Source organism: Pelecanus crispus, chromosome 2 (assembly GCF_030463565.1).
Source record: "Pelecanus crispus isolate bPelCri1 chromosome 2, bPelCri1.pri, whole genome shotgun sequence".
Classification (NCBI taxonomy): Eukaryota; Metazoa; Chordata; class Aves; order Pelecaniformes; family Pelecanidae; genus Pelecanus; species Pelecanus crispus.
In genome coordinates this window covers 136357982-136380007 of record NC_134644.1, presented here as the reverse complement: position 1 = coordinate 136380007, position 22026 = coordinate 136357982, and the positions used below count along the sequence as shown (strand labels likewise).

General features: G+C 46.3%; 1 protein-coding gene across 1 annotated transcript; it reads left to right on the top strand.

The window, feature by feature from the left end:
- The first annotated feature begins 21199 nt into the window (after positions 1-21199).
- CRH (corticotropin releasing hormone) lies at positions 21200-21724 on the top strand. The gene has a single exon (XM_009491776.2). It carries the CDS (start codon positions 21200-21202, stop codon positions 21722-21724), a length of 525 nt encoding a protein of 174 aa, XP_009490051.2.
- Positions 21725-22026: the final 302 nt, after the last annotated feature.

Sequence of the window (22026 nt, the reverse complement as noted above, 5' to 3'; positions counted from 1 at the left end):
AAATTCATGGGTCAAATTCCCTGACCTTACTAGTACCTCCACAATGTACAGGACAGTCCTGTGAGGCAGTACTAGCTTGTGTCCTCTACAGGAGCTAAGAAGTCCCACCTCTTGGCAAGGTTAGCAGACATAGGTGCAGCACGTAGCCGATGCAGTCAGACTGCTGCTGGTTCTCAAACGAGCTCAGTGAGCACCATCCCAGGGGTCTACGTATCCTCAACAAAGCATATAAATCAGTATGTTCCAAACCCTGCGCTCAAGCTTTTGGACTTGTAAACGTTAGCACTCTGTAGTTTCTGTGATGAGAAATGGATGTGTCGATTTGGAGGCCTTTACTACCCTGTTCTCTTTACAACAGTGTATACATGGACTATATTGCCTGGGCCTCATCTGGAAAAAAAAGAAACCCAGCTGTATATGTTCCAGTGCTCCTTCAGCTCCACTGCCTCATCCTTGGGATGACACATGTCACAGGTGATATAATGTTTTCTTCCAGAGCTCAGGAGCAGACTTGTTAGTCATTGGAGAACTCAGCACAACTCAATTAAATTTCTTCCACTACCTAATTGACATTTAGTCAGCTAGGAAGAAAACAACACCAACAGAAAACAGTCCTTGCTTTCAGTTCAGATGTTATGAAACTTCATAACATCCCAACTGGCCAAATGTGAGGAAGAAATGAGGAAAATCTAATTAGACATTGTATGGCCTTTCCTCCAAGTTTAAATTTAATATATTTGCAGTTACAGTTTCCCTTGAGGATTCTTCTATTCATGTCAGGCATATAAAAGTGTTAAAACATCTGTGACAGCATGGTGCATAACATAATGTGTAATCTGTGGTCAGAAGATCGGGGTTAACTTTTCCAGCCAAAGAAGGTGATATGTCTGCTGACAGCTTGAGGCTTTGACCATCTGTGATAAACTTAATCTCTGAAAGTGAGATGGACATGCACGGCCATTGCCATAGCGATGAGGAGCATGTCTCAGCTTTGGATGTTGTAGCAGGTTACCCTTGAGAGCAATGCAGGATGTTGTGCCCATCTTTGGGAACAACACAGTTTCCAGCACTTAGCAATGCCTAACACCACTCTTAGAGCTATTTCGTTTTTTCCTAACAATTCCTGAAATCACATAAACTTAAGAAAGCATATAGTCATCAGGATGCTACTGCCTCTTAGCCAAAGTACTTGTGGCATTGGGACACAAAACGCATGAACTATCCCTTTTCTCCAGAACCTGGGGAGGGGGTTAATCGAGAAGCAACAGATGAAACTTGACTCCAATGGACTTTTGACACTGTCTCAGGGGTATTTGTTTAAGAAGTATAGAGGAACCTTGTCTAGTTCAAGTTTCTTTCTGGTAGTCTGTGGACTGACCTCTAGTCTTCTGTAAGATATCAGAGGTGGGTTGCAAAATGCTTACTAACAATTGTTAAAAAGAAATGTGTGCACACTCCTGTGCATGCTGGGCATGCAAAACAAGGAGGGAGGAGAAATAAGCTTTCATCTAGTTTTCACCACACCTAAATCTCATGTGTTGTCATTGCACAAGATGGTCCGTTGATTTTTTTTTTTTTTCCCAAAAGGGTTGAGTGGTTCTTGTTGAATAAGGTTGATGAAGATTGCTCTAGATGAAAATGCAACACAGCCAGTACAAATCTGGTTTAAAAAAACTTGTTCAGAGAGTAGTTATGATACTTTTCCAACTGAGGAGATGCATCCAAGGAGTTATAACCTGGGCTTGATATTCAGTATTTCATCAATGGTTTGGATGATGGAATAGAGAATATACCTGTTAAACCTGCATATGACACCCATCTGGGAGGGGCAGCATAAGTGGCAAAGGACTTAAGAGTTGCTGACAATCTGAAAAAAACCCACAACTGGGCTAAAAAGCTGCAGCCCAACAAGCAAAGTTCTGTTATTAGGAAGAAAAAGGCACAAACCTAAAATGAGGATATTCAGTAGACACAGATCTTCTGAAAAACTCTAGGGATTACAGCAGATCACAACTGAATTTACATCAACCATGTCACATTGTTTGGATAAAAAAGCAGATATCACACCAGGATGTATGAAAAGGAGTGCTTTATTCACTACTGATAAGGCTTCACCTTCGTTTTCTGTCCAGTCTGGTGTCCACCATCCTGCAAGATAGATCTAGAGTCTAAAGGAGGGTAGTATGGGCGATGCAGTCCTAGGAAGCAAAGTGTGTGTGGATAGATGAAAGCAACCGAGAGGGGTTAATGCAAAGAAAACTGAGTGAGACACAGTCGTGGTCTCCAAGTAATGTTTTGGTAGGATAAAAACTCATGGTCTGCGTGGATATTGCAGTTAGGTGTTAAGAAACCTTGGCAACGGTAAGGAAAGATTGATATGTGGGTTGGGGCAACCGCTGGTATCAATACAGGCTGGGGGATGAAAGGATTGAGAGCAGCCCTGCGGAGAAGGACTTGGGGCTACTGGTGGATGAAAAGCTGGACATGAGCCAACAGTGTGCGCTTGCAGCCCAAAAAGCCAACCGTATCCGGGGCTGCATCAAAAGAAGCGTGGCCAGCAGGTCGAGGGAGGTGATTCTGCCCCTCTGCTCCGCTCCAGTGAGACCTCACCTGGAGTGCTGCGTCCAGCTCTGGAGTCCTCAGCACAGGAAAGACATGGACCCTCCTGAGGAGGGCTACGAAAATGATCAGAGGGCTGTAACACCTCTCCTATGAAGAAAGGCTGAGAAAGTTGGGGTTGCTCATCCTGGAGAAGAGAAGGCTCCAGGGAGACCTTATTGTGGACTTTCAATACTTAAAGGGGGCTTGTAAGAAAGATGGGGACAGGCTTTTTAGTAGGGCCTGTTACGATAGTACAAAGGGTAATGGTTTTAGACTAAAAGAGGGTAGATTTAGACTAGATATAAGGAAGAAATTTATTACAATGAGGGTGGTGAAGCACAGGAACGGGTTGCCCAGAGAGGTAGTGGATGCCTTATCCCTAGAAACATTCAAGGTCATGTTGGATGGGGCTCTGAGCAACCTGATGTAGCTGAAAATGTCCCTGCTCATTGAAGGGGGTTTAACTAGATGACCTTTAAAGGTTCCTTACAACTCAAATTATTCTATGAATCTACGATGTGGAGTCTCTGTGATCTTACTTTGAGGCAAGACGATGGTCTGGTGTATCTCAGCCAGGACCATCAGACAGGTGAGACTGTCTGGGTGCACAGCTGTCAGCAGCATGTGTGTCCTATGTACCTTCTGCTCTGCGACAGCCAACAAGGAATAATTTGTGTTGTATTTTGTACATGCTACCTCCTATTTTCACTTGGGTTGAGCTTCCCACATCTGAGGTGCTGAGTTTTCCATCTCACACTTTCACTGGTTGCCTCTATTTTTACTGCTGATCATCTGCATGAGAATGCTTTTCTGTACTAGTTCTTTACGGTTTCACACCACATAGGAGCTTTTAATGAGTTACTCAGTTTCCAAGGCTGAATTAGTAGCAAACAAAATAATCCATATTTTACCACATGGTTCAGAAGCCACAGAAGCAGAAGTCCTCTACCATTCGGATATAAGAGAGCATAGTAAGAATTACTGACAAAACTGAGGTTCACAACGTCTGTAAAGCAGGTAGGGCTCCCGAGTATGTAGGAAACGGTAATGGAGCTAAGCTGCACTAAGCAGAAAGTAGCAGTTAAGAGTAGTCCCTTGAAGTAAGTACATTTATGGTGGTGTAAACCAGGTCTGGCTGAAGGGAAAAGGAGGCTCAAAGAAACTTCACTCATGTTACGTTATCGTAAGATCAGCTTCAGCCCCAATAGACTTAAGCTTCTCACACTGATTTTGATTAAACTCTTGTCACATGTAATATTGATTTCAACTGAATTATTTCTGTTCACACAATGTGAAGGAGGTGGTCTGTCCCTATGAGTGTAGAAGGTCTGCACGTCCTTCAGAAAATATATAGAAAGTAGTCTGCCCTTCCAGCATTGATTATTGTTTCAATACATGCAGGAACAGGAAAGCATTATGCATGTGCATTTCCCAATGGCTAGTTTCAGCACTAAAGGGAGAAGTAACATTTGCATTCCTTAAAGAACTGATTGAGATTCTAAAAACAGATTGGAAACTTAATGGTAAGAAAGGCACAGCTTGAAAGTCTTTACTTTTTGGCATGAAAGTGTGGACCAGATTGACACAATCTGTGACGTAGTTTCTAATGAAGCATTTGTAATGAGACATTTAAAGCAACTCAAGAGGCCTCTCTATCCTGTTGGGAAAGGAACACAAGGAGCACATATTTGAAATTCATTCAGCAGTGAATACATAAGCTGATCTTGACATGAATTTAGAGTAGGATTCAATTGTAGATAGGTGCTTGGGGAAGAAGTTGCTTGTAACAAAAAGAAAAAAAAAAGAAAAGAAAAGAAAAGAGAGAGAGAGATAAATTAAGAGCTAAAATAGTTGGAGGAAACTCTTGGGAAAATTACCAAGAAGAGAGAGAGGTTTCTGCTTATTGAACTGTTGAATTATGGAACTGATTTCAGTTGGAAAACTTTGTGCTGAAATTTCATGCAGAGACAAATCTGGTTTTCTCAGTAGGTAGGTGGGAAGGGTGGGACCTCCTGATTTCTGTTTCTCATTCACGTCTTGCTTACCCCAGGCAGGGAGGTGTCTTTGGTGCTCACTAACACACTATAACAAGCCCATTTTAAACCTCTGCTGTAGCTGGGGTGAGTATGATGTAAACATTTTTTTTTCTTAGTGTTTAAATGTTTATTAATTAGGCAAGTCAAAGCATCCCACTAGGCCTGACCTCGACCCACTAACATCTGTTAAAATCATAGTTTACCTTATTTCCCTGTTGAAAAACACCTGTTTCCCTACAGAAAGCCACAACAAATGAATGACTGTGCTCTAACGAGCTGACCTTGCTTCTGTAGCTCTGTTTTCTGATCCTAAAATGTTGGGTTTTGCTTACTTCCTTTGCTAATTAGTTAGGGATTAATTTTCTACCTAATCTGCTTGTGTAGCTCTTTGAATATAAAGTGGTTTTAAGTGCCAAATATTGCTGTTACTGCTGATTAGGTTATTAGGTAATAATCAGCAGCTGAAATAGGACTTCCCAGAATGAGAAACAAGTATGGCACTCTTCCATCCTCCTTCCCGTCTGTGGAATGGCTGAGTCTCTCTGCAGTGCCCGTATGGCATACTTGTAAACACCTTGGTGAAGTGTATATGGCTGTATGGCATAGCCATATACACGGGTGCATTTTAACATCTGATCATGAAATTAACTTTTGGATGCAATGGCAGCTATGACTTTCAATGACATGAATAGCATGTGCCACTCTGCAGATGTCCTTTAGGACTATAATCCAGAGATGTGAAAACTCAAAAAGACTAATGCCTTAGTTCATGTGGTCTGACTTTTGCCCCAGTTTCTGTGCCTAATATTTCCTCTTGGCTGGCTGAAGGTCTTCAGAGGTGTTAATTGAAAACACTAGGCATGAGGAATTAGGTGGAAGTTGGGCTGAGTGAACCTGGGCACAAGCTGTCTTCTGTAGCCCGTGAACGTCAGAGAAATGGCTGATTACAAAACCTGTCATCTTCCTCAGTAGTCATGGGCTGAAGTCTGGCATGGGCATAAGGGAAATTCTTGTCCTGGAGACACTTTTTGGTTGATTCTGCTGTCAGGATCTAAGTCAGGAAGGCACTTCCAACTCTAGCCTCCAAGACTAGATCTGCAGCGTCTTTTAGGCCTGCGCTGATGGCACTCTGCTGAACTGTGTCATGGAAGGAGCTGGCTTTATGTTGTCAAGTGTAATAAACCCAAATGTTAGTATGAATTTGCTAACAAATGAAGGTAATTGGGTTCTTTAGGAGGGAATGAGATGACAGCTTTTACTGTACTTCAAATATCAGTCCCAATTACTGTAAATACGATCATGATGCAAAACATTAATTAGGAAAATCTGAACTGTTTGAAATGTAGAGTCCCATATGAATGATTAACTACATGCAAAATATTGTGCCTGATTAGAGGCATTCTACTGAGACATCCATCTGTGAGCTCCAAAATAAACCTGGTAGGAGGGAAGGAGAGATCACAGCACTGAGGGACTGGCACGGCTGAGATGAGCTAGGAAGGTACTGGGCCATGCGTGTCTCATGTAGGGTCATAGGGCTTTCTGGACAGTAATGTCTGTGTACCCTATATTCTTTACTGCAAGCATCTTCAGAAAGAATATTTCAGGGTTAAGGAAGTCAAAGACAGTACCTTGCTCAAAGTCACCTAGGATGACAGTAGCAGAGAAAGGAACTGAGCACTGGTCTTCCAAGTCTTAGCTTAACTCTAGTTACTGTTTCTTATGCAAGGATGGAAGTGGCTGCCCACAAAGAGGTGGGAAATCAAACTTCTCAAAAAAGACAAGAGTGAGCACACAATTGTGGAAAGACCAGGAACTACAAAATTGCCTGTAGGTCATCCCAAGTGCTCTTTCTGGTGGTGTAAATTCTTGTGATAATGCATTAGCAAGTGTTCATCAATTGCTAATGAAATAACACACCTGGAAATGCTGGCTCCAGGTATTTCCTATGGGATAAACACATTCACTGATTACCTCCACCAAGTCATGGGCAAACTCTGAATGGTAAAGGATGTTCTACTGAAGTAAGACCTTTAGGACATAGCTCAGTAACAGAATAGATTTAGGGGAAAAAAAAGAAAGAAATAATCTCCAATCTTGTGACTTAGTTTTATTTGCGTGTTCTTTGGCAGAGAAGAGCTCAAAACACTTTATCTGCTGGTTTGTATCTTTTGAAATGCATTGGTCTTCTCAGTTCATTAAAAATACTAAATAATTACACTGTTGCTGTTTTATTATGAAACTTGGATATAGGTTGCCAAATGGGTTATTTTAAGCAAAATATTCTGTTGTAGTCTAAATGTACTATTGTTCCCCATTTGGACATGAGTCCGTAGCCACTGAAACATAAAAGCTGACAAAATGGTGTTTCTTTGTCAAAACCTTAGTGAAAGAATCAAGCAACAAAGGATAATTGTTTGTAGTTGGACTCCTTTTTCAGTCAGTTCTTAGCCTCAAAGTCCTCTCTCTTTTTTTGGTGGTGGTGCCACATTCATTGCTGGTAGAGCTGCTCACCACCAGATCACCCACTGATCCAGCTGGAGCATGAATATATGCTCCCTTTTCTGTCAAATTACTCGCATCACGTGCTGTGGTATTTATACTGCCTCCACCTTCTGTGCCAGCTTTAGGGGGAACAGATGATACCCAGAGCAGTACAAACCCCGCTGGTACAAAATTAACTTGCTTTTGAAGAATTTTGATCCAGCAGCACTTTACACCAGGTGGCTGCAGCACTTTGGATCCAATACTGGCAGGCGCTAGGTCAGATCTGCAGTACTGAGTACTCGGAGCTGTGTGCCCAGAGCTTGTTCTGATCACATCGTGAGCTTTTCTGCTTTTCTTTCTCAGCAGCTTTGGTCTTCTCAGCCTCTTTCAGATGGACAGCCTTCCAAAAACAGCATCCAATAAACTTCCCCTGCTAGTTATGCTGATGTATGGCTTTATTGGTGACGTGTGCACATTTTGGGGACAGAGAATAGTATCGTTTATTGTCTGATTCCCTAGAGTACTATAATTGATGCTTACATTTATCCCAAAATGGAAGGTGGCCATTACATTCATTTGTTCCAAAGAAAATTGGTCTAGTTCATAACAATGCAATGTTATACAAATTATATAAGAATATAATAATGACAAATTACATAATATCCTTACATTTGAATTTGTTATCTCAGTATACTCTTTTTATGATGAAATAAAACCAGGTTTATTAATGAGCAGCATATGAAAATTTAACTTTGAGTGTTCTATCAGCTAATTCTTTCTTCAAGATATTCCCTAACCATTGATCATGATGCTACAATTTATTAGCTACCTCTTGTTGATTCTGAAGTAACAGTCTTTAGTGGGCTGTTTTCATAGAATAAATGAAGTTCATGAAGGAGGCTTAATTGTCCAGATTTTAATGGAGCTAAATATAGAAAACACACTGGAAGCTGTAAGACGAGGGTTTTTTGGGGGCCTTTTAAAATCAGGTGCTAAAGGGTGGTGCAGGTAACAAGTGATAAGTAGTGTTAGCTAATAATGAAAATGGTTTATTCACTGCTCTCATGGTCTCTGCTTAGTTTGATTTGAATCGTAGAATCATAGAATGCTTTGGGTAGGAAGAGACCTTTAGAGATCATCTAGCCCACCCTCCCTGCCGTGAGCAGGGACAGCTTTAACCAGACCAGGTTGCTCAGAGCCCCGTCCAACCTGACCTTGAATGTTGCCAGGGATGGGGCCTCCACTGCCTCTCTGGGCAACCTGTGCCGGTGCTTTGGAAAGGTTTGCACTGCAAAACTGCCACTGAAACCTCACTGTATGGTTCTCTCAGCAGACACGCACCTGCTCTTCCTAACATTCCTCAAATTTCCACCAGCAGCACCAAAATTCCCCTTTGAGGATGGCTGCAGAGAGGGAACAATTCCCAGGAGATTGATTTCCCAGTTCAGCCATACACCAGCAGGGCAAGAGAAGCCTCAGCTATGGCAGATGCTCCTGTCAGTGATGTTGTATCTCCGGTGTTCTTCTCACTTTCTTACTCAAGGCCCTTAGCATGAAATACAGTGCGATTCACTGTCACTGAAAGAGCTTCTGGTAATTCATCCCCGAAGTAGGACATTTGTCACTGATGAAAGGCCTGGTGTTAGTTTTGAGTACTGTGTTGCTCTCGTGCGCAATTTAGGGACAATGAGACGAGATTAACTCATGAATATTTGCATCTGAGGTAGCTGTTCTCATTATATTGATAATGAGTGCTTCTGGATGGAGCCGAGGAGTGAACAGTTTCAAGAAGTTTAGGAAGCGAGCAGGAAGAATTGAGGATGATTGCTTTCCAGAACAGCTAGCCCCTAAAACTACAAAACAAGTTATACTCTTCCTAACAGCACAGACAGCTGAGAGAGGCTAAACAACATAGGTTGGAAATATTATAAAGCATAGTGAGCGCAGCCATCTTTTACATCTTTCCACCTGAAAACCAGATGGAATAGACAGTTTGCTGGGTACAAGATAGCTGAGTTCTAGCACCACCTCTTGGCTCCCACCTGTAGGTATGGGATGATTCAAGCTAAATAAATGAATAACGGGTATCAGGAAGCTTAGCCTTTTTGGATAAAGATAATTCCATTCCTCTCTTCTTCTTGGAGAGATGTTACTTTGTCAGCTAAAGGCACAAAGCAAGCAATCTACCAGCCTTTCAAAGCACTGCTGGAATTTCTGCTATTTCCACTGGAAATCTGAGCTGTGGGCTATCATCTGCATTGTTTATGTTGTGAAAGAATCAGGACTTCTACAATCAATTATAAAATCAATTCTTTCCTTTTCCAGGGTAAGGGCAGCAACGTCAGATGCAAAGATATCTTTCCTAGGAAAAGAAGGATGTTGCCGGTTTTATGGATGGGTTGTGTAACTGAAGTTCTCTTTTTCCTGTCACAGTCAGTTATATGTTAGGATCTGTTATGGGCTTGTTTATTTTTAATGCAGATATCATTCACAGACAGAGCACTTCTCAGTCAATCTTTGTTCAGACAGATTCATGAAAGAAAATTCTATATTATCCTATTAAAATTCTATTCTATTAAACACAAAGCCTGTCACTGGATCACAAAGTCCCTAAGCTGCAGACCGCTTTCCGTCAGAGCCCCTGTGCACAGAGCTGCATGATCGGGCCCTAGCACGTGGAGCAGGGGGCAGAGAGCACTATTTGACTGAAGGCTCAGTCAAATGAATGACAGACCCGTGCTGTATTTGTGAGGTATATAATAGCTGTTACTTCTTCAGTGCTCGGAAAGATAGTACAGTTGAAGACACAGCTAGTTTATGGCAAGTAAGTGAGGCATCTGTTCGTTCCCAAGGGAAAATGAACTCAGGATGAGTACGGTCAGGAGATACAGTCTGAGACTGGCATCCTGGGTAGTGGTGTGATACTGATGCTGTGCCTGGCAGATTGGAGAAGGCTGGTGCCCCATCTGAAACTGTGCTATCAAAATATTACTTTACTTCTCCAAAACCACCAGGAGTTATACATGCCGTGAGTTCACAACAACTTAGTTCATTCACTCACAGAAGAGACAAGCTACTCGAAGATTTACTTCAGTTTAGATTCTTGAAAACATCTTAGTCTGTCTCAAGCTACATCCTAGCCATAACTGAAGGCTGAAGGATAAGTAGACTATCTGATTTTGGTAATGAACAGAGATTGGTTATCAGTAGGTGTCAATGAGCATGAAAAGATTCACCAGACTGTTGTCTGTGACTCCTCTGTGGTTGGCATCGTTCATGTCCAATTCTTAGAAGACAAAAGTCAAACTGAATAGGATCTCTGTGATACTGTGGTGGAAATACACGCAGATGGAAAACTTATTCCTTGTGGCTCCAGTCATAATGACAGATAGCGTGCAAAGATATTTAAGCTACGGCATTCGTTCTTTCGAGCATGAGGTGGCTCTACCTCAAACTCTGTGTAGTATCTCAAACAGAATCATGCAGAGACACAAGGTTCCACTTCAGGATTCAAGATTTGAAATCTGGCCTGGATCCTAAACTGGGACTTTGCTTTCATTCTCTACAAAGGAAGAGTCAAATAACGCCTTGTTTTCCATCAGCCGATTTTGACTCTGCTTGGTGTTGACTCTCATAGATTTTTGAAGATTATCCTGTAGCTCATTTACGACCTGTTCTGAGGGGCCAAAACTGGGATATTTACCCCTTAGATAGGTATCTAGGCTGTGTTGTTTATTAGAAGTTTGTCCTCATATGTCGCTAAGCACCTGAAAGAGGGAAGACAGTCTTGTATCTGCAGCAAGAGACACAGTTCCCAGCTACAACAAAAACACATGCCACAATTCCAAATGGATTAATACCTCCTTTCCTTGCTCCCTGAAGGACCTATTTGAGCGTTTCTTCGGTGTAGATAGAGCTATGCTGGAAATGTTGGTTGGTTGTGCAATGCACAATATTCCTTCTTGCTCATCTCTTTAATTTGAGGTTTGTTTGTTGATAGAAATAGCAAAAGGATCGAGAGAGAAATTTCACCTCTTAGGCACTGTCACTGTAGTAACGGTTGGAGGGTATCTTGAGTCACACATATGTACCTACTGCCATTGTTCTTGCTGACATGATAAAGACATGATGGTGCAGTTCAATCACCTATTGACATGTAGAAGCCAGTTCACTTACTGCTGCCCTTCTTTTCCAGTTCACCAGTTTCCTGTTATTGGCATCTCCTTTCCATTCCTGTTCTGCAACAGTCAGCCAGCCTCCATCACACAGCTCTGCCAAAAGCTCTGCCAAGACAAATAGAAGGAAAGTGTGTGCTTTTCAGTTTGGGGCCAAAACAAGTTTAATTACAGTCAGTGTCAAAACCCTAGATTTCAGAATGCACAATTTCATCCCCTCTGAGTCGAAAACAGTACCTTTTCCCCCTCAGGATCATTAATACAGGTAGGACAAGCGAGGGACTGAGATGTACTCCCCACATTACACCCAAGGAGCCTCTTCCTTCTCCTACTAGCAGAGGGAGAGACCTTTCTCGGTCTCAAGCCTAAGAACAGTTCTGACTAAGCTCTAAGTGCTTTTCTGTCAGCTCTTTTACTAGATGTGTTTCCAGGTTCCTCTGAATCCATCTCTCATGGTGGAGGCCTTGCTGAGCAGGCTTCCTGGGGTGGCATCTCTTGGAAGTTCAGATGAGCTGCCTGGTTGAGCCAAGGATTTTTAAAATCTTTCCTGAGCACAGGATACTCGTAGAAAACTGAAGAGAGACAACCTCAGGGAATTTATTATTATTCACGCTGCTGTCTTACAGCAACACCTAAAGGTCAATGGCACTCACTGTTAACACCTTAAATTTGGCTGCTCTAAAATTATTTTTTCACACAGCCTCCACTAAGGGAACTGAAAAAAGCCTTATAGGGACATTCCCAACCTTTGTATGACCATATATGTGGCTGTCTCGAAAGAAACACCATCAACTCAAATATTGCTTAAAATTAGACTTTATTTACTGATTACAGTTCTGATTAAGTTCAAAAAAAGCTTTGGCCCCTCTGGTAGCAGCTGTCTTCTCCTGTTTGAAAGCATCCTAGGAAGAGCTGGGAACTTGTAGCTCCTAATGTCTTTGAGGCCACCCTATGGCTCTCTGCTTTAGTTATTCACTCCTAGAATCTTATCCTTCCTCTGTCATTTAGTAAAAACTTCATCCGGATGAGCCAGGTTACATCAGAGAGAGGTGCTGAAGAGCTCTTGGCATTTACCCAGATGGTTTTAGCCAAGTTTCAGTTTAACTGTTGATCCAAGGGCATGTACAGCAGAGCACAGTGAGAGAGTGCTGAGCTACTGCTGCTCCAAACCCACGTGCCTGCTCTTGCAAAGAAAAGTGAGGAGCCACCAGCCCTCAGCAAGACTCTTACGTGAGATGTGGCATTGCATTGCCGGAGCAGTATGATGCAGCCTTGGGTAGTTGAAGCATCTCTGCACCCATTACATGAGGTAGGCTTGCCTGTAACACACCAATCCTGCAGCCTTGCTTAGATCCAGTATCTATACACATGTCCTGGTGTTGGTTTTAGCCCAGTCTGTAGGCCTTGATTCTGGGTGGTGTTGGACTATGTCAATATAGCACGCATTTCAACGCTCAACAAAATTAGTTATATATGGCTATTCATTAACTTCATTAAATTTGGGGTAATATTTGTAAACCAGTTTGAGATCTGCTTCTTATCAAGTGGGCTGATGTCAGGCAGCTGGCACTGCTGTTTCCTGGTGAAGGAGAAATCAAAATCTTAGTGCCTAGGAATATTCATAGTCCATCTTACTTGATTTTCATATCCACTAGCCTGGAATAGATGGGTTTTTAATGACATCCTCAGGCCGAAGATACACCCGCTTCTAAGTTTACTGGAAGCATCTAGTTGCAGACGAGCAGCTACAATACCTCCATTGCCACTCTTCTTTGCTCTCCCAGCATCAGGAGTTAAGAATAAAGCCAGTATTTTCTTCTAGATTAAAATCTCCCTCTTTTGCTAAAAGAATAATATATGATGATGCGTGTGTGGCAGTGCCATCCGTAGCCCCTGTCATTACATCTGTAATGATGACAAAGCAGAAGAGAGGTGAAGGACACCATCCTTCACCATCAGTAAATTAATTAAGTATATGCTTTGCCATAACAGTGACCCACAATAAGAATGGGAATGGTTGAGACATCTGAAAATTTTGTCTGGTGGAGACTGATAATTTCTTTCATTTATTGGCTGGCATGATTTGTGTTTTTATTCTATACTTTGATTCCTTCACCCAGTCTTTCTTCTTGGCTATATCAAAACCCACTCCAGTGCTTCCAGACACTGCAGCCCTGAATTAGAGGAACCAGACAAAAAGTCCTGCCAAATTCCTGAGAGTAAGCTGTAGTTTTGCATTAGCATTGTCTTCTCCTCATAAAAATGAAGCGTTTTCAAATAAAACTCCATTGGCCTCTGGCTTAGAGAAATGTTTGTTGATCCTGTACATTGGAGATGCTGATGAAAACCACCTTCATGTTCCCAGCTAATTTAATACTACTATTTACTATAATGTACTGCTTCAATTGCAGTAGCACTTAGGATTCCTAGTCACAGACTAGGGCGCCGCTGTGCTAGACACCAGGCAGCATGGAACAAAAAAGGAAGTCCCTTCCCTAAAGAATTTGCAGTCTTTGGCATGAGTATGGTCTTTATAAAGATACCAATCTTTTTTTCCAAGAAACGCCTCATCTTGTTCATTATCCCTTGCAATTAGTCTCATGGGGCTCCACTTCCAGCAACACGCACCTGTTGATAAGTGCAGCCTAGTCGGAGCTTAGAGAGACTTTGATTCTTCCATTTTTTAATGAACAACAAATGGTGCATTAGAGATGTTTGCTCCTTCAAATATGCAGACATCTGAATTTCTAATTGTTTAGCATTAGTCATAACTTAAGTAGGACAGAGCAGATTCTATATATAGCCCGTTGCCCAGCCATTCAAGACAGATAGTGTGTTTGTATTTCTTCCCATATTTCCTCACTTGAAAGGAGTGAGAAGGCAGTTGCAACATCTCTAGCCTCAAATATTCCAAAATTTTGCTGCCCCCATCTCCTTCTCCCCCAGATATTGCGATTGTTTTCAGAATCATGAGATTTTTAAAGAAGATGACATTCTCAGCTCTTCTGGTGTTTATTTGGGTGTTCTCAACCCTGATGGGTGATGTCTTTAAGCTTGAAGGCTAAACTTTCTTTTTTTTTTTTAGCAACAGTTGAGGTTGTAACAGGATTCCAGGAGCAGGAGTTGCCCTTGGTATCACAAACTTCCTTTAAATGGACTGATCACTTTTCTCTCTACTCAGTTTTCATTTCTCAGTCTCATTTTCATGCTGTATATGCTCTTACATGTGAATGTATCATGTGTCTTACACGACGAAGGAAATCCTTGTTCACAACAAACGCACACGGTGGACGTTTTGCCATTGAGTGAGGGTTTCGCTTTCTGCAAATTCCAGCTCCAGCTTTTCTCCCATTATCTTCTCCTCCAGTGGGACAGCAGTGGGTTGGCCACTGAAAAAATATAGCCCCAGCAATTTGCTCAAATTGCTTCTGCCTGGATGCTGGAAAATGCCACACCAGCCCAGCTGTGCTCAGATGTTTCTTTTGATTTTCATAGTGATGCCCAGATCCATCACCCCAGCAGCATGGTTTCCCCATGCTTGTGACATGGCTACAACTTTAGATCTGAATGAACTAAATATTGCTGCTGACGCTAACAGCTAATGGCAGGCCTGGTGCTGCATGTGATGAGAGCAAGGCAAGGTCCCTGGCGTCAAGGGTGTGTTTGATGGCTGAAGCTATCACTGGCTCAGTGGCCTTTTCCATTGGGATGTCCTAGCTGGACAGACAGGCTTTCATCTGCTCCTGGCCTTTGGTGGACGGTTCCTCACAGACTCCCTGGAACAAGCGTGCAAGCAGCCATCTGCAATACAGTCGCAGCGTTGTGGGCTCCCCTCCCTGCCCCTCTCTCAGCAACGAGCAAAGGGACAGCTCTGGGCTCTAACCTCCCGGGGGCAGGGATGTGCCTGGGGAGAGGCAACCTGGGCATTCCCACCTGCTCTTCCCTGCAAGCCCACCCTGGTCTCCCCTACCTCCCCTTGGCCGGTGGCTTGGCCTCTGTGCCCGACGCCTGCCCTCCCCCGGTTCAGCATCCCCCTCCTGCTCAGCCAAGCCCGTGTAGGTTGTGTGCGTCCTTGTCTCTGCCACTGCCAACTAGGATGAACCTGGCAATTTCAGTGGGTTGTTCCAGATATGTGTGAGATGCAAACCCAAACCCTTGTCCTTGCCCTGGTCTGTGCCAAAGACAGACAGATTGGATGCTCAGCTAACCAGCAGAATTTCTCTCATGGCCAAATGTACCCAGACACCAAGACAACCAGGAATACTCAGTGGTCTCAGGGAGTGCCTGTTTGGTGGATTTCCTTGTTGCCACCAATAATTATGAGATAGTTCCTGCAGCATTATCATTAACGGCATAGAGGGCTTGCATGCGTACCCATGCAGCTTTCTCCAGCCCTTATTTGAGAGCAAGAATAGCAACTGACAAGTCTTGTGAGGTAAATATAAAGGTCAGCTGTTGCCTCCCTGGATGAGGGCTGTCAGGAGGAGAGAGGCACAGCCCGTGCCGCCTGCACGCTTCTCCCAGCCTGCATCTGCAACTTCCCTTTGCTGCTCAGAAGGAGAAAGTGAGGCCATGAGGCCTCCAAAAGTGCTTTCTGGTGATGTGCAAAAGGGTACGGGCACAGCCCCTTTCTGTGTTACACGCGCTGGGGGGAATACCCCCCTGGGGTGTGGGGGGTTTCGGGCGCAGGGAGGCTTTTTGCTGGGGCAGAAGGTCCGTGAGTGAGATTCCTGAGCGGTGTGTGCTGGCCTCTGCTCAGCTGGGGGTCAGGCTTTGGGAGGAAAACCGTCCCTGCAAATCCACCCGTGTGTGAGCCGCTGTGAACGGCTGTGTTCTTCCCAGACATGGTGGAACCGAGAGGATATTCCAAAGGAATGTTTCCTTCTGCTGGGACCCCCAGCCCATAAAATTGTGTCTTGTGGGCAGCCGTCTGGGATCAACAGTACGAACATTAAGTCATGAATGAAAATAGTCCTCTAGTTGAGTTTATGAACTTGGTCTCGGAAAATGCAAGATTCACTCCTGCCTCGTACACAAATCCTTGAGGGATACTGGATAAATCTCTTCACCATCTCACGTTGGTTTTCCCCACTGGAAAGTCTGGGAAATTAAGGTGCTTTCCTCTCTCTCACAGGACTGTAGGAAAACTGGTTATAAGTTATGGGTGAAGCTCTGATATGACAGTGAGACATACCACAGAAAATCCCTGTGACATGAGCATGTTAGTCCCTTCCTGGAGCGAGGCTGCTGAAAAATTGAAAGAGAAATTAAAACTGAATGAGAAAATTTTGAAGACTTCTGGGGTCATAAGAAAGGGCAGACAGCTGAGCTCCTTACCAGTTTTGTTCTTTGTCCTGACCTAGAACATACTCTTTTGTATTTAATTGATTTATTTTTATTGATTTTTTATAACTCACTTTCATGGAGCTTCTCTGTGATTAGTCTGGCAAATTCAGTCTGCTGAGGAGTAATAGGTAAATGTATTTTGTTCTTAAAATGACTTATCACTTTCAGGTGTAGCAAGATACCTTGAATTTTTTTCATTTTCTCTAGATTTCCCTAGAATCTGTAACATTTATGACCATCAGACTTAGATTTCTTAGTATCAGGAGTACCAAAGGGTGAAATAGAAAAGTAATGTATAGATGTGCTAGTGTATGATTGCTGGCACCTCAGAGTGGGCGAGATGCACTGAGTTCACCTGAAATAGTCACAGAATGTCAGGTCGCATGTTAGAGAGCTGATCCCAGGGACCGAGATCACATGAGGTGGTTATGCGAGACGACATGGCAATGTTTGCTGAACACAAGAATACCAGAAATCCTTACCATCTTGTGACAAAAGCTGGAGTGGTAATGGAATATTGCACCATGGTAGAAAGCTGATCTACATCTAGTGTGTGTTCTTCCATGTTTGTAGTTGGACATCTTCAAAAATACCTGGGGTAAGAGCCATGCCCTCAGTTTAACATCATCACTCCTGTATTGCTGTTTTTAGAACTGTGTGATCTCTCTGCTATGGTCAATCAGTGAGGTGGGGATTCTTCTCGCCTCACATGAGCTATCTAAAAATTCAGTCAGTAGGCTAAGGTAGTTGTCTGCACTCCCTTTATAGACAAGGGAACGAGGTGAGCTTCTCCAGAAGCCTGAAGGTACTATTTTGTGATGGGATATATCACGCTCTGGGCATGCTTTTGCTTTCCATTAGCTACAGCAGAGTAGCTATAATTGCCTTTCAGTAGGTGCCCGAGTTTGAGATCACTAAGGCTAAAGGGCAGGTGCACCCAACCCAAGTCAGCAGAAAGGAGATGGGCCTCGCTAATGCTTCTTATTTCTAGACAATGTTATTTTGTGATTCACAGCAAAAATTATATTTGTCCCTCATGTTTGCAGAATGAGTCAAGTATGAATACTTTTCTTATGAAGGATATGCTAATCTCAAACTATATCACTAAACATAAAACACTAAGCTAGATATACCTGATATCTGCCTTGTTTCTCTCTCTTTCACCCCTCTGGTGAGAATCCAGGATTTCTTCTGTTGTAATCCCCTTCAGGAGTAACAGCTGAACCCAGAAACTAGTGACTCTTTGGAGAAAGGACTTCTATGTTCCTAGGCAGTCAGTTTTGCATTTGAAGTGCTAAAGGAAGTACTTTTTGGTTTGTGTATCTGTGATATTTTATATTCCTCATTATCAAGACATCCAAATGTCTCACAGTCTTCCCTGCGTTTAAATTGTTGCAAGTCCTCTCACACATCACTCAGGATCTATGCGGAAAGTGGGGTAATATGACCACGCTGGATTAGAAACAAGCATGTATGAGACACTGCAGACCCTGCTCAGAGCCAGGGGTCAGGAAAAAGGGGAGAAGAACCTGGCAGGTCGTACAGCTCTTGTGAAAATTGCAGGAGCTCTCCTAGCCCACTCTTATGCTCTATTTGCTATCCCTGTAATTCTTCAAGGGACGAAACTGTCTGCCTAAAGGGACTTAAATAATATTGTAAATTATGAAAACCAGAAAATAATCTGAGCCAATTCTCACTGGCATCAATCTTTTGGAGAGAAGCAGCTCTCTGTCTTATTCAGATCTCACCCACGACACTAAAAAAATGTATCCGGATCAGAACGCTTCCTTCTTTACATTTATGATCACATTATTTTAAGAGCTTTCATGTCTTTAACAGGTATATTAAACCTAAAAATGGAGACACTGTGATAAAACCCACCCCAGAGCACATCTGGAGGGTTTGAGTTTAATAAGTGCCTCTTGCATTTTCCATCAACTGATTGAACTTAGCTCCTGTTTCTGTGAACCTCTTGTTTTCTCACTGAAAGCTGTGCTGACATGCTTTAAAAGCATACAAATAGCTTCTGCTGTGACTATCTACACAATATATTCTGTTCTGTTTTCATTGTAATATGCATTTCAGTTCATGAATGCCTGAGCTAACAGAGGTAATGCAGAGATAAATCTCTGGTATTACTACTTGCTTTCCCATTTATTTCTTTATGATGCAGAAGATCTGATTCTTTGGCACTTCACCAACAGCGTCCGAGGCCGGAGGTAGATATAAAAAAAATTAAAGTGTATAGCATCCCTAAGGAGATGCTCAGAACTGGGCTGTGGCCAACCTCATGTATTATGTTGTTTGAACTTTGTTATTTCATTAAGGAAACGGATTTCAGATTCATCACTGATTCAGCATGGATAGCGTACGACCACCTTCCGTGGTCTGTTGAAACTCCTCACTGTGGTGGGAGACATGCAGGTGGATGACCCCAAGCATTTACAGTCTAGGCAGGATAAAACCAGTAGGTTTTCAGTACAATTTTCCAATTTAAAGGGAGGGACATGATAAACGTTGCAACCCAGGCAGTGGAGAAGCAGGACTGAGATGCAGTGGCAAAGCTGATGGGATGCAAAACCTGAAGAACGCACCTTACGCACGGAACGGGTGTTGGGCAGAAGGTATTGCTATAGGCAGCGCTACCTCCTGGAAGAGGAGATCTGAGGGTAAGCAACCCAGCTGGAGACATTGATGGAACACGGTCTGGAGCCTGCAGGCATAATGGGGGCGGGAGAGCACTTCAAAGGGAGCTCAACCTGGGATTAGGACACCCTGGAGGGCAGGGCCTTAGCTGAGGAGGGCAAACAGGGAAACACATGGCCATGGGGGTGACGAGGTGGGGAGGATCACCTAGGAGTGTCGGGGCGGCGGGGAGGGAAGGAAAAAAGAGCAGCTGCTACCTCCACGCGAGAAGTGGGAAGACAATGGAGGGAAGCAAGGGCCGGGACGAGGGAGTGGGAGCTGGAGCGCGGAGGCAGGGCCGGGCCGGGGGTGGCAGGGGAGGACGAGCGGGCGGAGCGGCGCCCCGGGCTGCCCTCCCTCCCTGCCCGGGGGCCGATGCTCCCGGGGCGGCCCCGGCGGCGGCACCCCCGCGCCCTCCCCGCCGCCCCCGCCCCCGGGGGGGGGCTCGCCGGGGGCTTTCCGGCCCCCCTCACCCCCCCGTCCCGGCGGCGGGGCCCGGGCAGCCCCTGCGACGTGGCGGTGCCCGCGGTGCGGCGGGGCCCCCGGCGCCGGCAGCTGCCCTGCCCGCGGGGCTCGGCTGCGCTCCGGCCCGCTTTGCGGGGGGAAGCGCTGGCCCGGCCCGGGCTGGCCCCGGGCGCGGAGCAAAGACGGGATCCGCGCAAAACCCGCGCCCCGCGGAGCCTCCCGCGCCGGCCGGCCCACGCGGGAGGGCCCGGAGGCGGCGGGGAGCGGGGGGCCGGGGAGCTGCGGCGAAGTGCGAAGGACAGTGCCCGGGATGGCAGCCCTGGCCCCGGGTGGGTCGGGTCCCTGCCCGCGGGCCGGCCGGCGAGTGGAAAGTTTCCCCCGGCGTGACCTCTCATAGTACGCGCCCGCTAGGAAATCTCATTCAAGTATTTTTGTCAATGGGGGGGGGGGGGCACCCTGCTCCCCGGCCCCCGGCCCGGCTGACGTCACCGCAGAGGCGATAAATATCTGTTGATATAATTGGACGTGAGATTTGGGGTTGCGATAGCGAAACTCGGCCCATCGCCGCTCCGACGGGCCCCCATGATTTATTCAGCAGTGGATCGGGGCACGCAATCGGGCTGTCAGGAGAGCGTCAGCTTATTAGGCAAGTTCTGCGTGATTCCAGGAGAGGGTCTAAGCTATAAAAATCCCGCGCCCGTGCTCTGATTAGGACCAAATCTGATCCCAAGTTCGCCGGGAGCCGGCTCCGAGGGAGAGCGAGAGGAAGGGACGCCGGGCACCGCCGAGCCCCGCCGCCTGCCCTGCCCTGCCGCCGCCGCCGCCGCCGCCCCGGGTAGGTGCGGGGTGCGCCCGGGCGCGGAGCGGGCTGCGCTGCCCTGCGGGGGCTGAGCGCGGCCTCCCGCGGGAGGCGGGGAGCTGCCCCGGCCGGGCGGGGAGCGGGCAGGCGCGGCGGAGCCGGGCGCTGGCAGCCCGCGGCTCCCGGGGACAGCCGCCCCGCCGCAGGCACCCCGGGCACCTCCCGCCCCGCGGGTGGGCGAAGAGGCGCGGGGCTGCGCACACGCGTGGACTCTCCCCGCGGGGGGCTCAGGCCGGCGGCGTCGGCGGGGCCGCTGCCGGCGCAAGCCCGGAGCCGCCCCGCCGGGGCTGTTCGGCGGGGGGCGGCCGCCTCGACGGCGGGGGCCGGCCGGGCCGGGGCTGAGCGCGACCCGGCCGCGGTGTGCGGGGCGCGGCGGGGCGCGGCGGGGCGCGGAGGGGCGCGGAGCGGCGCGTTTCAGCCCCGGGGCGGCGGCGGGGGTCGCCCGCTCCCCGGCCCCGCGCTGCCCTCCCGGTCGCCGGGGCTCGGCTGTGTAACCCCCCCCCCCTCCCGCCCCGCGTCTGCCCCCGCAGGTTTGGGCCCCGACCATGAAGATCCCGCTGCTGGTCTCCACGGGAATCCTGCTGGTCGCCCTCCTGCCCTGCCAGGAGTGCAGAGCTCTCAGCAAGAGCCCGGCGGCCGCCCACGGGGCTCTGCACCAGCCCGATTTCTTCCAGCAGCAGCAGCAGCAGCAGCAGCAAACTCTGCCCGTCCTGCTCCGCATGGGAGAAGAGTATTTCCTGCGCCTGGGCAACCTCAACAAGAGACCCGTTGGCTCTTTCTCCCCCTCTTCCAGCAGCACCAGCCACCTACAGCCCGAAGCCCCCGCCAGCAACTTTTTCCGGGCGGCGGTGCAGCAGCTGCAGCAGCTGCCCGAGCGCTCGCTGGGGAGCCCCGAGGAGGGCGAAGCCGAGGGTGAGGCCGTGGAGAGGGAGAAGCGATCCGAGGAGCCCCCTATTTCTCTGGATCTGACTTTCCACCTCCTGCGAGAAGTCTTGGAGATGGCCCGAGCCGAGCAGCTAGCGCAGCAAGCTCACAGCAACAGGAAACTGATGGAGATAATCGGGAAATGAAACGGCCCCTCCCCGCCTTGCCAAAGAGATTCCGCAGTTAGCACAAGAATAATTACACCGTCCGATGTACCATAGTGCTGCTCTGATGTCATCTCTTTATTTTTATATAGCTTTAAACCTAGAAGGGTGTACTCCGAACAGCCTCTGTCCCTTGACTAGCATGCACAACCGTGTACCAAGTGCAGAAACAAGAGTGTCGTTCGTAACCTCCCCTACCTTTATTTATTTCTCCATTTCCCAGTTATTCTAGTGCCATCGCTACGTAGGGATGTGTGCGCATTGGAAGAAATGGTGCCAAGAAG

Excerpts from the sequence above, each read along its gene's own strand:
- CRH (XM_009491776.2), top strand. The coding sequence starts at position 21,200 with ATGAAGATCCCGCTGCTGGTCTCCACGGGAATCCTGCTGGTCGCCCTC.